The following is a 17,564-nucleotide window of genomic DNA, read 5'->3' as shown; positions in this document are numbered from 1 at the left end:
GCTTGCTCGTGAGCTCGAATCCACAAGCGAAACACAAAGGGGGAAAAAAAAAAGAGAGAAGCAAACCACAGCCAGCGAGCACCGTGCTGTGCGCCCTACCCCCTGCCGCCGCACGTAAACATTAACCACCTCTTCCTCGTCCCCAGGAACCCGTTTACCCACGACCCGCTTCATGAATACGCAAAGTGCAACCACCATTCTTCATCGGTTAGAGGCATGCATCACATACAGCCCACGCGCGCGCGTGTGTGTGTGTGTGTGTGTGTGCGTCTTATGTATACAACATCTTAACGTCATTTCAGTGACTTCTGGTCACACACCGCTTCAGGGTGTTGAAATAAAGCTACGTGACAGCACAGGTCGAGTCAAAGTGCACAAGATCAACAGAAAGGAATGCGCAACCAAACACCCCCCCCCCCCCCAAAAAAAAGGCAGGAAGCAAGCGCCCTGTTCTTGTCGACACAACAACCCACATCCCAGCCTTAGCCCCCCCCTCCCCTCCCCCCCCCCCCCCCCCAAAGCCACTGTCATCCCACCAACCCCGGCCGGCGGGCCCCCGTCGGGCGAGCTGCCGGTCACACGGTCAGCGAGATGAAGCTGTTGTATCTCTGGATGTTCCTCTTGAGGATCTCTGAGCAGGGCCCCAAGACGCGCTCGAAGCGGGGACGGTCCAGCTTCACGCACTTGAGTGGCCCCCGGGCGACCACGGTGGCGGCCCTGGGGCGGTTCAGCAGCAGGGCGATTTCACCTGGAGGCAGGGGCGGGTAGAGAGATGCAGACATGAGCAGGCTGGTTAAACGGTTTGATTTTTTTGAGGGGGGGGGGGGGGGTCACTCCCAAGTGTCCCCCATATCTGTTAAAGTCAACACAGTTTTCTCACAGACATGTGACTGTATCATGAATCATGACACAAAAATAAGTGTCCCCCCCCCCCGCCTTTTTCTCCCCAATTGTATCAGGCCAATTACCCCACTCTTCTGAGCCGTCCCGGTCGCTGCTCCACCCCCCCCCGCCGATCCGGGGAGGGCTGCAGACTACCACATGCCTCCTCTGATGCACGTGGAGTCGCCGGCCGCTTCTTTTCACCTGACAGTAAGGAGTTTTGCCGGGGGGACGTAGCGTGTGGGAGGATCACGCTATTCCCCCCCAGTCCCCCCCCCTCACGCTATCCCCCCCCCGAACAGCGGAGGAGCTAGGTGCAGCGACCAGGACGCATGCCCGTATCCGGCTTCCCACCCACAGACACGGCCACCAACTGTGTCTGTAGGGATGCCCGACCAAGCCGGAGGTAACATGGGGATTCGAACCGGCCATCCCCGCGCTGGTAGGTGACGGGATACCCCGCCACGCTACCCGGACGCCCCAAAATATGTGTGTTTAATTGGTAGAATTTGCACAATAGTAGTGTGGTAAGTTACAAATCCATCACTGACAAGGAGTATAACCAATGGGCTGTATCAAGAAACTGACTGGGCCAACTGTTCATAGACAAACCATCAAGGTCGTGATCCTTTAGACTGCCTTACGAAACAAATTTGTACCCTTCGCTTCACAGTTGGATTCATGTTCAAGTCCAGGGTTCCTAATTTTTGGGCCTCCGTTTACATCCGTGAAATGTGTGTGTGTGTTTTTTTTTTAAGGTTGTGGTGAATGACATCTTCCGTTCTGACTAGCAGCGCTTTGTGTGTCTGTGTGCCGAAACAGGAGGCGAGAGGGGAGAAGGTTTCAGCCCGGAGCCACTCACCAAAGTAGTCTGAGGGTCCCAAGCGACCGACCTCCACATACTCCTCGTTGTCGGACCTGCGCTGGAGGACCGAGGCTGTGCCCTGAGAGAGAGAGAGGGAGAGAGAGGGAGGAGGGAGAGAGAGGGGGGGAGGAGAGGGGGGGCAGAACAAGACACAAGAGAGAACAGAGAAAGAAATCCGTGAGTATGAAAGGAGGAGTGAGAGAAGGGGTGAGGATTCGTTTTGAAGGAGGTAGAGCAGGAAAGAGGAGAAAGGAGAGAATAAGGGAGGGGGGGTGGTGGTGTAACTTCAACAGGGGCTGAAAATCATGGGGTGGATTAGCCGGGGAGAAATTCTTTTGCTTTACAAGAACACAGGTGCACGGGATTTAGGACACTGCTGTGGGATGGACACCTGCTCTGTGGGACGCACGCAGACGGATCCTCAGATACTTAAACCCAGCAAACACCACCCAAGTCCGGATTGGTCCCGCCACGGGCCTCCCCCGGGATGGACAAAAGTACAAACGTACATGGCCACTGGACGCCGAGCCGATTCCCGACACGCCAAGGAGCTGCAGACACGTTGCTCAGACGCTCCATAACCTAACCCCACCCGCCGGCGTTCACCCACACACTGGAAACACACTGGGCCGAGCCAGAGGGTGCTCCGACATCGCATCCTCGTCTGACCTTAACACACCAGCACATGTTCATGTACGCACACGCACACACACACACAGTGAGCGCACAACAACGTGAGACCCCGACAGCTGATGTCTGCTGGACAGCCTGAGTGAACTCCATGACCAACAACCCTGGATGGGAATTTTTCTGTGTGTCAGTTGGAAAGTGGGGGGGGGGGGCGGGGTCAAAGAGAAAGAAAGACTTAACGGTTTGGCCATGCCGCTTCATCAGTACCCGGGGAAAGCGATGATTTATTGCTCGTCTATGAAACGGAGCACATCATATCTCACAGCTGTTGACAAACCCGCTGTGCATGCATGCATACGTGTGTGTGTGTGTGTGTTGTGTGTGTGTGTTGTGTGTGTGTGCATGCCTATACTTGCACACATTTTTATCTCACAAGGTGAGTGTGTAAATCTGCGGCTGGTGCAGCAGAGTTCGTGCAGTACCCACACTGGCATATTTGTAGCATGTGCGAGTTGATCTGACTTGACCCTTGAACGCTGGCAACCCCGGAGCGCGGCGGCTTGTGTGTGACAGTGCATACGTTTGGGCAACGCACACGTGTGGGCTAAATTAGAGTAAGTCTGCTTTCAGTGGACGCCGTCTAGACATTTGCATGCGCCGGAGTGCCGTTGTAATTGCTCGCAGGGAGAAGTCGCCGAGGGGAACTGCTCTGGCTCGTCTCGGCCCCTGCCGCTAAACACACGTGACCATTCCAACGCTCTCTCCTTTCCTTTCTAATCCCGTTTCCACTCAAAACTGGTCCCCTTGCCAGCTAGGCTTATGATGCTGAATATGAATATAATGAGTCTTAATGAGCAGCCCGAAACTGCCATCCACTCACCGTGGACACACAAGCGTGAGATTGTGTTTCGGTAAATGTGTACGAGTGAGTGTGCCGCCGAGAAACTGCGAGGCGGTGAATATCCCTCATGTAGACACACAACACTGTGTGTGTTAACCACCATTATACCATTCATACCACACATGTCATGGTACTGTGAAAATTAGTCATGTAATAACGCCCCCCCCCCCCAACTATGGTAGGCTAGACATGATAGAGGGGTTGTTGGCCATGTGTGGAAGTCTGGTGTCTGTCAGATGGGCCTCAGATGGTGTTGAGGGAGGACGACACCACAGACTGTCAGATAGGCCTCAGACGGTGTTGAGGGAGGACAACACCACAGACCGTCAGATGGGCCTCAGATGGTGTTGAGGGAGGACGACACCAGCAGACTGTCAGATGGGTCTCAGATGGTGTTGAGGGAGGACGACACCAGTGGACTGTCAGATGGGTCTCAGATGGTGTTGAGGGAGGACGACACCAGTGGACTGTCAGATGGGTCTCAGATGGTGTTGAGGGAGGACGACACCAGTGGACTGTCAGATGGGTCTCAAATGGTGTTGAGGGAGGACGACACCAGCAGACTGTCAGATGGGTCTCAGATGGTGTTGAGGGAGGACGACACCAGCAGACTGTCAGATGGGTCTCAGATGGTGTTGAGGGAGGACGACACCAGCAGACTGTCAGATGGGTCTCAGATGGTGTTGAGGGAGGACGACACCAGCAGACTGTCAGATAGACCTCAGATGGTGTTGAGGGAGGACGACACCAGCAGACTGTCAGATGGGTCTCAGATGGTGTTGAGGGAGGACGACACCAGCAGACTGTCAGATAGACCTCAGACGGTGTTGAGGGAGGAGGACACCACCAGACTGTCAGATGGGCCTCAGAATGTGCTGAGGGAGGACAACACCAGCAGACTGTCAGATGGGCCTCAGATGGTGTTGAGGGAGGACGACACCACCAGACTGTCAGATGGGCCTCAGAATGTGCTGAGGGAGGACAACACCAGCAGACTGTCAGATGGGCCTCAGATGGTGTTGAGGGAGGACGACACCAGCAGACTGTCAGATGGGCCTCAGATGGTGTTGAGGGAGGACGACACCAGCAGACTGTCAGATGGGCCTCAGATGGTGTTGAGGGAGGATGACACCAGCAGACTGTCAGATGGGTCTCAGATGGTGTTGAGGACGACACCAGCAGACTGTCAGATGGGCCTCAGATGGTGTTGAGGGAGGATGACACCAGCAGACTGTCAGATGGGCCTCAGATGGTGTTAAGGGAGGATGACACCACCAGACTGCCCTTGTGGTTACCAGTTTGACATTAGCTGCATACTACAGAGCTGTCTCTTTAGTAAGCAGAGCATCAACCGCAACTGTGGAAAACGTCCCACTGCGGCAAGGGAAATGAGAGAGAGAGAGAGACACACACACACACACACACACACACCCACACACACACGCACACACATGCATGCACACATATATGCTTGGACACACACAAGCTTTAGATGCCCAGAGGAACAGGTGTGCTCTACTAAACACATGGATGAACAGAACTAAATGAAACAAACAGCTTCCCCAGTACACACTGTTGTATATACTGAAATACTGTACAGAGACACTACATTTAGATGCAACTCCTCCACTCTTGCACACACACACACACACAAGCTGGGTGCCAAGGGCGACAGGCATGGTGCCAGCAGAGCCAGAGCCCCCGTATTCCCAGCCTCCCCCTCCTTCTGATGTCTTGGACACGCATGATGGCAGCGTGCCCGCCTGCTTGGCTGCCTGTATCACCAGCTGACTGGCTTGACTGACTGTTTCACAAAAAAAAGGATGCGGACGGGGAGTGTCTTGTACTCTGGCCATGTTCTGCTGAAACCCTAAACAGTGGCCCGCTCTGTCTACCTAGATCTGGTGAGCAGTGTGTGGGGGGGGGACGACTACGCCTACACACACACACACAGGTAGCGCTGGTTTACTGTACCTTCATCACTGTGTTTGTCTTACCAGCGAATCAGCCTACAGCGTGAGCCAGGCGAGATCAGATACTATCATAATAGTAAATAATTACTGCAAGGTATACAAACTTTATGAGGCCAGAACAGAGAGGGAGGGAGAGAGAGAGAGAGAGAGAGAGAGAGAGAGAGAGAGAAAAGAGAGAAGGAATCTCCTCTGTTTCTCTCTTCACACCAATCCGATTCCTCCTCCTTTTCCATTCACGTCCAAACAAAACGAGTGAGACAGTGCAGTCCAGCTCGGTAGTTCATTTGTGAGCAGGTCTCGTCCGGTGTGGTCCAGATAACATCTCGTATTGTGCCACCCCCCACCCACCCCCCGCCCCCACCGGAGCGGAGCCATGCTCCACAGATATGTCCTTTATAAACACTGGAGGATCTTCCTTAACACACAAACCGAAACGGGGGTTGGGGGGGGTAAAGGAGGGCTGGGAGCAACAAAAGAGAGTGGGGAGACCGAGGGAGGAGGACAGAAATAAATAAACAGAGGTAAAAGCCTTAAAATGAATGAATGGAAAACAAAAACCCTTATCTATGGAATATATCGCTTCAATTCTAACGTTATGTGGGAATGGAAGGAGAAAACTGAGGGAGGGGAAAAGATGTAAGAGAGCGAGAGACAGAGAGAGGAAGAACAAGCCAACGGCAGGAGCTGCAGTCGCACGACATCCATCTTTCAAGAGCAAACCATGACCGGAGACTGCTAACTGGTTGTGCTCGGACCGGCGCTCGTGTGTTCGGACACAGCAGTGCGAATGGCGTCCGCTCGCAGGCGAGAAGTCAAAATGTTGTGGCTTTTGTGCAGAAAGTAACAACTGCTAAACAGACCGTGGACGCAGAAAGAGAGAGAGAGAGAGAAAGATAGAGAGTGAAAGAGCGACGGATGGAGGAGCGAGTTAGAGAGAAAGGTGATACCTTGAATAGCCTGTTCACACAAGGCCACTCAGCACCGGGAGTGTCTGCACTAGCTCTCCGCGATGCCAACACACACACACACACACACACACACACACACACACACACACGTGTGCACACAGAGAGGCGGATCACTTACCGGGCACATTAGGGGACAATGGTCTTCCCCGTCCCTCAACAAAGAGCTTTCCCTTAAACGAACTGTTCTCTTATTTACACACCACCTGAATGGGGAACCCATACCGGTTTTCTGAATGGAGGGAAACTGCTTTATATTTACACATACACCGATGAGCCAAAACATTATGACCACTCACGGGTGACCCGACTAACGTCGATCATCTCCCACTAAAGGCACACATCAAGGCCTGGGTCGATCAGATGGTAGTCGGCGTGTTGGATGCCGGAGAAGAGGGCAGCCATAACACCTGGGCGACTTCGACAAGGGCCAAACTATTACGGCCAGATGACGGGGCCACGGCACCTCTGAAATGGCAAGGCTTGTGGGGTGCTCCCGGTCAGCAGTGGGGAGCACCTACCAACAGTGGTCCGAGGAGGGGTGAACCACAAACTGGCGACAGGGTGTTGGGCAATGCGTGAGGGCAATGAAGGCTCTCCCGTCTGGTCTGAACCGACAGAAGGTCTACTGTGGCATGTCACAGAACATGTTAATGATGGTTAAAAGAGGAATGCGTTACAACACACGGTGCACCTCACCCTGCTGCGTGTGGGGCTGTGTAGCTCCAGACTAGTCCGAGTGCCTGCGATGACCCCTGTCCACCGTCGAAAGCTCTTACAATGGGCAGGCGAGCATCCAAACTGGACATTAGAGCGGTGGAAGAAGGTGGCCTGTTCCCGATGAGTCCCGTTTTCTTTTAGATCAAGTGGACGGCTGCGTACGTTTACCTGGGGAAGTGATGGCGCCAAGATGCACTGTGGGAAGATGACAAGCTGATGGAGGGAGTGTGATGCTCTGGGCAATGTTCTGCTGGGAAACCCTGGGTCTGGCCATTCATGCGGACGACAATTTGACACGTGCCACCTACCTGAACATCGCTGCAGACCAGGTACACCCCTTCACAGCAATGGTATTCCCTGATGGCAGTGGCCTCCTTCGGCACGATAACACGCCCTGCCACACTGCACACATTATTCAGGAATGGCTTGAGGAACATGATGAAGTGTTCCAAGGTGTTGCCCTGGCCTCCAAATTCTCCACATCTCAATCTGATGGTGCATCTGCGGGATGTGCTGGACCCGCAACTCCGATCCACAGCGGCTCCACCTCGCAACTTACAGGACTTGAAGGATCTGCTTAATGTTTTGGTGCCAGATACCACAGGACACCTTCAGGGGTCTTGTAGAGTCCGTGCCTTGGTGGGTTGGGGCTGTTTTGGCAGCACACGGAGAACCAACAGCATATTAGGCAGGTGGTCATAATGCTTTGGCTCATCAGTATATACACACGCTACATGGACAAAGCTATGTAATGAGTGGATTTGGCTATTTCAGTCACATCCATTGCTGGTATATTCATAAAATCAGTCTCTATAGACAAACATTGGTAGTAGAATGGGTCGTACTGAAGAGCACAGTGACTTTCAACATGTCTCTGCCATCGGATGCCACATTTCCCAACAAGTCAGTTTGTCCAAATTTCTGCCCTTCTAGATTTGCCCCACTCAACTATTAATGTTAAGTCTGTTATTGTAACGTAAAAACGTGTTGGAAGCGAAACCAGCTCCGCCGCATAGTGGTAGGCCACACAGGCTCACAGAACGGGACCGCTGAGCGCTGAAGTGCGTTAAAATCATCTGTCCTCGGTTGCAACACTCACTACCGAGTTCCAAACTGCCTCTGGAAGCAACGTCAGCACTAGAACTGTCTCTTTATCTCTGTCTTGGCATCACTCACTTTCCAACTGACACACAGAAAAATTCCCATCTAGCATTGTTTGACAGAGTTCAGCCAGGCTGTCCAGCAGACGTCAGCACATCGACTGTTAGGATGAGCTTCATGAAATGGGTTTCCATGTCTGCGCAGCCGCACACAAGCCTAGGATCACCGTGGTTAATACCAAGCATCGGCTGGTGTGGCGTAATGCACACGGCCACCGGACGCTGGGGCAGTGGAAACACGTCCTTTGGAACGATGAATCATGCTTCACTATCTGGAGGCTTGATGGACAAATCTGGGTTTGGCGGATGCCGGGAGAACGCTACCTGCCTGAACGCACAGTGCCCACTGTAAAGTTTGGTGGAAGAGGAATAATGATCTGGGCTGTTTTTTCATGGTTTGGGCTAGGCCACTTAGTTCCAGTGAAGAGAAATCTTAATGCTACAGCAGCAGAAGTGTGTGCTTCCAACTTTGTGGCGACAGTTTGGGGAAGGCCCTTTCCTGTTTCAGCATTATGATGCCCCCATACATAAAGCGAGGTCCATAAAGACATGGTTTGCCAAGTTTGGTGTGGAAGAACTTGACTGGCCTGCACAGAGCCCTGACCTCAACCCCATCCAACACCTTAGGGACGAACTGGAACACTGACTGTGAGCCATGCCTTCTCCCCAACATCAGTGCCCGACCTCAGTAGTGCTCTTGTGGCTGATTGGGAATGAATCCCTGCAGCCATGTTCCAACATCAAGTGGAAAGCCTTCCCATAAGAGTGGAGGCTGTTATAGCAGCAAAGGGGGGATCAACCCTATATTAATGCCCATGGTTTTGGAATGAGATGATCAACAAGCACATATGAGTGCGATGTTTGGGTGTCAACATACTTTTAGCCATGTAGTCTGTGTGTGTATGTATTTTCTTCTTCTTTCGGCTTTTCCCCGTTTCTGAGGGGTCACCGTAGCGGATTTTAGTTTCCATCAGTACCCTGTGAGGGTACAGCACCAATGGCGGTCGTTGTCAACCCAGGCCTTGACTGATCGGGTATGAAGCCTCGACTGATCCAGTATTGTTTTGTCAATCCGCATAATGATTTGGCAAACTTTCACACTGGATGCCCTCCTGACACAACCACTCACCCTATGCATGGGAGCACAGGTAAAGCGCTGGATGGCATCCATGTTTGTGTGTGTGTATGTGTGTGTGTGTGTGTATATATATATAAATATGGGTGGCATGGTGGTGCAGTGGTTAGTGTGACCACCTCACAACCAAGAAGGTCCTGGGTTCTGAGTCCCGGGGTAGTCCAACCTTTGAGTGGTCGTCCCGGGTCGTCCTCTGTGCGGAGTTTGCATGTTCTCCCCGTGTCTGTGTGGGTTTCCTATGGGTGCTCTGGTTTCCTCCCACAGTCCAAAGACATGTAGGTCAGGTGACTCGGCCATACGAAATTGTCCCTAGGTGTGAATGTGTGTGTGTGTCGGCTGTATGACGGCCTGGCGGCCTGTCCAGGGTGTCTCCCCGCCTGCCGCCCCATGACTGCTGGGATAGGCTCCAGCATCTCCGTGACCCTGAGAGCAGGATAAGTTCACCCTATTTCAGGTAGTGTGTGTCTTCCTCAAGCTCGGGTCCTCTACCAGAGGCCTGGGAGTGTGAGGGTTCTGTGCAGTATCTTAGCTGCTCCTAGGACTGCAGTCTTCTGGACAGAGACCTCAAATTTTGTTGCTGGAATCTGCTGGAGCCACTCTCCCAGTTTGGGGGGTCACAGCTCCTAGTGCTCCTATTACCACTGGGACTACTGTGGATTTCACCTTCCACATCCCATCTAGTTCTTCCCTCTTGGTATTTCTCTAGTTTCTCATGCTCTTTCTTCCTGATGTTGCTGTTGCTCGGGACTGCTACATCAACCACTGCTGCTGTTTCCTGTTCCTTGTCAACCATTACACACACAAAACAATTAACTTATAATAATCTAATACTGTTGGATCCTCTAGCTCTACAACCTGCCCCCTCGGGACTTCTTTCATTAACACATCGATCTCTTGTCCCATGAAAACATGGCATTAAACAACATCAGCTAAATTGCATTCCGGGGCATATAGGTTAGGGTGAAACGGTGCCGTCCTTTAGCACACAGAGGACTTCCCCTTTCTGCGGGACCCAGAGTGATTCTATAGGTCCCCTGGGTGTGATAACTACAGTGCGGAGGTCAGAAGAGCACGTGGGAGAAAACACGTTGAGCTGTTATTTAGGCGCTGATGACAGAAAGAAGAAGGGAGTTGAAGCATGAACGGAAGAGGATGGAACCGCGACCAGCGACCCGTGCTAGATCAATATTCATTAGCAGGTCGGCAGCACACACACACACACACACGGGTATGCACAAATGCACACACACAAACACACACACACACACTTATCTAAAACTTAAGCTATACATTATACACGCTCCCACCACCGCCACAAAACCCGACACTTAATGCACCGTGACAAACAGGCCCTGTGAGGCTGCAGACAACAGGTTGCATGTTACTTTTGTGTGTGCAAGTGTGCTCTGTGAGGGAGAGGGAGAGAGAGAGAGAGAGAGAGAGAGAGAGAGAGAGAGAGAGAGAGAGAGCTCTGTGTGTGTGCGTGTGTACATGAGCAGTGGGACAAGCCATGAAAGATGTCTAAAGGAAAGGAAGGGAAAGGGGGGCTGGTGGTAGCGCGGTGGAGGAGCGACCGAGTCTTTGTGGCCCCCCAGAGTTCTGTTAAGGCTTGTTTGTACAGTGCGAGAAAAAAATGTAAACATGTCAGTTTTCATTACAGGCCCTCGCAGGCCAAAGAAAGTGATGGCTCTATACTTCCCTGATTTTTTGTTTTTTTGTTTTTTGCAATCTCCCCATCAGCAGTGTGTAATTACTGATCTGGGAGATTTGTCCCAAAGAGGCAGTTAGAGAGAGAGAGGGCCGGGGGCTGGGGGTCGTAGGGAACAGAGACAGAGAATGTTAGCTTGAACAGAGCAGGGAAACGTCATCCATTGGCTGAAGTTTCATCACGGCGAAAGACAAAACGAGACTGAGAGACAGAGAATATACGAGGAGACAGACGGACGGAAAGCGCCACGGGGACCTCGCGCATTCATCCCTTAACTGTTACCCACACCTTCAACCCTCCCCCTCCTTCACTCCCGACTCAACCTCTCCTCCGCCCTGCTACCCCACCCTTCCCCTCCTTGGGCTCATCTCTCTCTCTCTCTCTCTCTCTCTCTCTTTCTGGTCTCCCTCCCGGGAGGCTGGGTCTCCTGACCCCGTGTGAAAGTCAGCGGCGCACATTCCACCACAGTCCGCCCTGCTCTGGGAAAGTCAGGCCCTGCTCCCTGAGAGATGAAGGGAGGGAGAGGGGGGGAGAGAGAGAGAGAGAGAGAGAGCGAGAGAGATTAAAGGAAAGTGGATGATAGACAGGAGAGTGGGGAAAAAGGGATTACAGAAAGCCAAAAATTACTTTCGGGGTGATGGCATCACTTAAGACAGTGGGAGATGAAAGAGGGAGCAGAGGGGAGGTAAAAAGAAAAAGAAAAAAAAACCCACTTTGTTTATGCTTGTTGAGGAAAAATGTAATACCCAACTGAAATTAACAAGTGATCAAGAGCGGCTTGTCGGTTTAACAGCAGTGGGAAGTTTCCTCCTCTTCCTCACTGATGAGTGTGTGGGCGCCTCTGGCTGAAGATTACAGCAGGAGAGAGACACACACACACACACACACACACAGGCCTTCGGGACACCATGGAATGAGCTGCCTGCCTGTGGGGCTTTGTTTGCCCCCGTGCTCTCTCTCTCTCTCCACACCCCTCTGTCACTATCTATCTATCCTGTTGGTCCCAGATCACTCTACATGTGGTTCCTCTCTTCTCTCTGGGACACAGACAGACTCAGACCGATGAGTCACTGCATTGCTAACTGCTATATTTATCTCTCTAGACCCCCGCTGGGCTCGTTTTAGACTCAGATACTAACCGGATTTTAAAAAAAGGGATTCCTGCAGCCTTACTTGAAACCCTCAAAATTGACCAAAACTGGTCAAACAATATGAGGTGTACAAGGAAGCCTATGTTAGAATGAGGCGTGGTTGGATGAATGAATAGATGCAATGGATGAGAGAGGGGGGGAGGTTGCTGTGCTGAGGGAGTACAGGTGGAGAAAGGGAGTGGGCCAAGAGAGGGATAAGGAGTGATGTATCAGTCAGCACCGCTGATAATACCCCCTCTGGCTGAGCTGCACCGAGCCAGCCTCGTGTACTCCTGTGTATTGACTGCTCACTGGGACTATTGTTAGACCCAGACCACTGAGACAGAGACAGACAGAGAGAGAGAGGGAGGGAGAGCAGGGAGGGAGACTGTGACCAGCACTTTCCCTTTTATTTATTTACAGAGTCGTGAAGGATAGCTCTCTGTCAAGCCAACAGGCTTTAAACAAACGATTTCTTTACAAAACACAAACTACGTGGTCACTGCAAGCTTCACCATAGTCACCGACAATCAGAGACCGCAGAAGAACGGCCATCGATATCTGCTCATCCACGCAGAGATCAGAAGACAGTCTTTGCATTCACCCCATATGAGAGAGAGATGTGTAGAGAGTAAGGAAGTGAGAAAGAGGGAGGGGGAGAGCAATAGGGATCCCACCCTTGAGTGAATCTAGGAACGACAGAGGGAGAACACAGCAACTGTTGGGGAAGAGAGGACAAAATGACAGCAGATTGTGCCCCCATCTCTTCACCCCCTACACGGGGCCCTCTTGACTTGACCCCAGCGAGAGCTGTGTAAGTATGGAGTTAATCAAAAGTGTGTTAGGATGACAGGCAGGGGGGCCCTTCGTGGAGCTGCGCCAAGGGCCCCAGCTCCACAAAGACTTCAATGTGAGGGGGTTGGTGGGTGTGTTGGGGGGGGGGGGGCTTGCGCTTTCTCACCCAGGAACGGAGGCTGAAGACTGGGGGTAGAGGGGAGTAGCCCCGCACCGAGTCTGTCGGCTAGTGGCAATAAAGTGGAATCAGTTCTGATCCCAGCGAAGCGCCCACCAACGTCTCGGGACGATGACATGTACGTCAACCCTGGTGCCCACCTGATGACACACACACGACCTTGGGCCCCATGTGTCAACAGGTACAGCTCAGAGGATATAGGATGGGGGCGTAGGATTACCATACTCAACAGGACATGGGCACACACACATACAGAAATACACACACACTCGACAACCCTTTACATGTAGGTAGTCAGATAGATACACAACCACACATTGTATTATATTATGCACACACACACACACACACACTGAGAACAGATGCCGACCTCTGTGATAATGTAGAAGTCATCACCAGGTTCTCCCTGCACCACGATCTTCTCTCCATCCTCAAACTGAACAGGCTCCAGGGCATCGGCAACCGTCAGGCGCTCCCACTTGTCCAAGGACTCTGTGGACAGAAAACACCCCCACATAGAGGGTCAGTGATGATGATGATGATGAGAAGAAGAAGAAGAAGAAGAAGTAGAAGAAGAAGAAGTAGTAGTAGTAGTAGTAGTAGTAGTAGTAGTAGTAGTGCTACTTTGGATTCCACAGGAGTTGGACAGCCTTTGTATCTAAACGACCATAGCGTCGACATCAACCCCGGTATACACATTACATGTAGTTTTCAAGTCATTCTAGTTCGGAGTGAGTGATTTATACTGGGTTTGTGTGTGTGTGTGTATTTCTCTGAGAGGATGTGTTCTGTTTTAGCCCAGTTAACTGGTGGGAACAGTCCTTCCCACCTCAGGCTAATCCACTCACTCAGCGGGGACTATAACGTCTCTTCTCCCCTCCTGTCGTGGGGGGCCTCTGAGGGCCCGACACACTGAAACCAGACCCCCGACTCGGTACTTGCTTCGTTTTTTGGGGGGCGAGTCAGAAGTCCGGCGTTGAGGACAGCCCGATGTCAAATTCCTCCCCCGGCCTTAAAGCGGCGTGTGGCCCAGTGGTTAGGGCGACCGTCCCTTTGAAGAAAAGTCAGGCGATTAGGGCAACTGTCCCTTCAAAGAGAAGTCAAAGGTTTGATCCCCTGTTAAATTATCCTTCAGCGAGACACCCAACTACCCCACCTACTTATTCTCAGCAGGCCAAAGGTCCCAAAGCAGGTAAGTGAAACTTGACCTGTACTTATTTGCTGGGTGAGACCATGTGAGTGGTTTGAAGGAGTCCCTGAATGTTGAATTCAAAGCATTTCCTGGTTCTTTATGATCACGTCAATATGGAGGACTCCAGGAATGGCACTTACGATACTTCAGGTTTCTATGATCACTCAAGACAGGAAGGTTCGAATCTATGTGAATGAAGTGTAAACATGACCTATATGCGGACTGATTAATATAAATGTATCATTACATTTGCCGCAGATTGAAGGTGACAGTGAAGGCGGCGAGTCTAAAACAAAGAGGCTGCTTCATTTCCTGGGATCCAGCGCACGCTGACATCCCTTTTTTTTTTTAAAAGAAAAACAGACTCGAACCTTGTACCTGAAGCAGCCATTTATGAATGAGCTCTGCTGAAAAGAATGTTGTAGGATCTATCTTTTTCGGTTCCCAGTGGCGACAGTGATCTTTCCTACTGTCTAACCACATGTACAGTGGCGTGGTTAGCCCGGGATATTTCTAGAAGCCGTTGGTATTCACACAGAAACCAAAAACATAGACGGTTACACATCTTCAGTGGGAAAAATGTTCCGACCGAGGTCTGCAGCAACTCCGAGCTATTGAAATGCATAAATTTATGTATTTATAAAAATAAAGAAAAAAACAACTAACCAACCAAATACTTACAATTAGAAAAACGCCCCATGGGACAGCGTGAGTATCCAAACCTTTGATTTACCAGCTCGGCTTTCACAGGTCAGCCATTCAATACTCGACCTGTCGCATCCATCTGTGCGGTGACAACACTCCCAGAATTGATCTTAGTCGAGCAGATGGGATGATTCAGTGTTTTCATCTGGATGGAATTTGAGTAACAGATGTGGAGGTTGGGGAGAACCTCATTGTCTCAGATGTGGAGGTTGGGGAGAACCTCTTTGTCTCAGATGTGGAGGTCGGGGAGAACCTCTGTCTCAGATCTGAAGGTCGGGGAGAACCTCTTTGTCTCAGATGTGGAGGTTGGGGAGAACCTCGTTGTCTCAGATGTGGGGGTCGGGGAGAACCTCTTTGTCTCGGTCCACGGTGTCCTTCTGTGTGTGTGTGTGTGTGGTAAGCCATCCGTGTTCATGCCTATTTGTGTGTCTGCTTCAGAGTGCGTAGGATTAACTAAGGTAAAGATAGGTGGGGCCTGGGTGTCCAGTGTCGTCCCCCCCCCGCGGGGCCATGCTGTCTGCCGGCACCAGACGGATGTTCTCTCGCTGGCTGCGCGCTAAAGGCAGCAGGTTCCTATAGAGGTGATCCTTAACAGCTCCGCAGGTAACGTGATCTGCAAACACTCTGACCAAAGGACATACATTTCACGCTTCGAGGAGCCTGCGCCTGCTTCCCTCGCCCCCACTACACACACACACACACACACACACACACACACTCACAAAAGGGCTTGGTCACTGGGAAGCTCAAGCATGTTTTCATGTGTGTGAGAGTGTGAGGGACAAAGAGCATGTTGTCACCCCCCCCCCCACACACACACACACCACCCCTCTCTTTAGTCGACAACATCAAGGGCTTGTACCCAATTTCGCGGCTATCGCAAAAATCAAAGACAAACAGAAACACTCCTGGCCCCCTTCCCCTTCTCCTACTCACAGAGGTAGAGCGGAGAACGAGAAGCAGGGGGGAGAGGGGGAGAGGGTGAAGATGGGGGAGGTTCTTCCAAGACCTGAATGAGTGTATGTGTGTTTACTCAGCCAGCTAATAACACTATACAGGGAGCGAGGCCTTAGACTTCACACACACAGACACACAAGACCAGCAGGAGGTGGATGGGGGTCAGTTCTAATTTGAGTTTCTTCTAAAAAACGGACTGGGCTTGAGACCAGTCCTTGCACCTCAGTTCGAGTGACAGACTAGTATTATCCAAGTCTTGGCAGAAAAGTTAGCTCAGGCCTCCAGTCGCTCCCAATGCTCTGAGCCCAGACACCAGCAGACCAGCGTGCAAACTGGCTTTAGTGGGGATAGTGTCGAAGGGTTGAATCTGTGCATGCAGCCTGTACTGTGCCTTGTGTGAGAAGGTGTGTACTTGTTTATGTGGGCTACGCTACAAGCTGTGCTCAGCAAGTGTGACTGCTTGTACTCTGGACTTTCTGACCCAGCGTTTTCCTATACAGTCTTAACGCGGCACATTGTGCGCGCTCTCGTGGTTAGCAAACACACAAACATACCGTGAAACCAATCAAAAGCGTCAGGGATACACACACACACACACACACACAACCACTTACTCACCCAGGATGGAGACCTTGCTGAGAAACTCTTCATACATCTTCCTCTTCCTCAGTGTGCTACCCTGTAGGACAAATGACCAAGAGAGGAGGGACATTTACCTTCAGAACCAGAACCAAACTCAGCAGAGTCGCGTTTTGTGGCGTTGTTTTAGAACCGTGGGGTAGCATTTAAGGCACGAGCACTTTGGCACGTGTGTGTGTCTGTGTGTGTGTGTGTGTGTGTGTGTGTGTGTGGCCCGGCCCACCCCACCCGCCAAGAAGGGGACTCCCCCCCCCCTGCCCGTGCTGTGAGCATCAGGTGCTTCCTGACAAGTCTAGACCCAGAGCGCCGCTTCCCTCGCTTGCTCTCTTCCTTTCCACCCCTCCTGCACCGGCACACAGGGGAGAACAGGGAGTTAAAAAAGAGGGAGCGACAGGAGACGTCTCGCCCGCCCCGTGTCTGCCTTTGCATATGGAAATGATATAGTGAGACGAGGGGTGTCTTCGGCGCTTAAGAGCCCCGAGCCTCGCTGCTGCCTCTAATTTGATTTAATTTCACATTTTCTCTTAAAAGAGGAGAAAACGTTCCCAAGCGACGCCGGCGTGGGGCTCCGGAGTGTAAACAGCCTGACTGCTGCATTGCCGCTCTCCTGAACAAGTGATGGGGGGAGTGCGGCAGTGCGACTGTATTTGTGTGTGTGAGCGTCTTCATTTTGTGCACACGTGGATGTTTTTAGGTCCGCCGGCTTGTTTTGTTGCGGCCTGAGCAAGAAAGACCCTTCACGCTTATCAAATAGGAAAACACAGACTTCTGTCTCACATGTTGTGTTTCCGCTCCGACACACTTTCTCTTCCCTGTTGTGCGTCTCTCGCACATACACATACACATGCCAAACTAACTCGGGAGAGAGATTCTGAAAAGTCCGTTTTCTGAGCCCAGCTTCTGCCCCACGGGGCCACCTCCGCTTTACTGTGCTTACATGCTGGGGCGTCCGGGTGGCGTGGCGGCCTATTCCGTTGCCTACCAACACGGGGATCACCGGTTCGAGTTCCCGTGTTACCTCTGGCTTGA

The 17,564-nt window shown here is 51.8% G+C and overlaps 1 protein-coding gene across 1 annotated transcript in view; it reads right to left on the bottom strand.

Annotated features, from left to right (window-relative positions):
* Positions 1-520: 520 nt before the first annotated feature.
* The window catches only part of LOC130119597 (cAMP-dependent protein kinase type I-beta regulatory subunit), a 99,094-nt gene continuing 82,050 nt past the window's right edge, over positions 521-17,564 (bottom strand). The window contains exons 8-11 of the mRNA XM_056288145.1: positions 16,515-16,575; positions 13,413-13,534; positions 1,745-1,826; positions 521-748 (exon numbers count right to left, since the gene is read on the bottom strand). Of these exons, the coding sequence (XP_056144120.1) occupies positions 576-748; positions 1,745-1,826; positions 13,413-13,534; positions 16,515-16,575 (438 nt within the window). The 3' untranslated portion in view covers positions 521-575. The remainder of the gene's footprint in view (positions 749-1,744; positions 1,827-13,412; positions 13,535-16,514; positions 16,576-17,564) is intronic.

This window comes from Lampris incognitus, chromosome 10 (genome assembly GCF_029633865.1).
Source record: "Lampris incognitus isolate fLamInc1 chromosome 10, fLamInc1.hap2, whole genome shotgun sequence".
Taxonomy (NCBI): domain Eukaryota; kingdom Metazoa; phylum Chordata; class Actinopteri; order Lampriformes; family Lampridae; genus Lampris; species Lampris incognitus.
The sequence above is the reverse complement of the archived record's forward strand: the minus strand, read 5'-3'. Positions and strand labels throughout refer to the sequence as shown.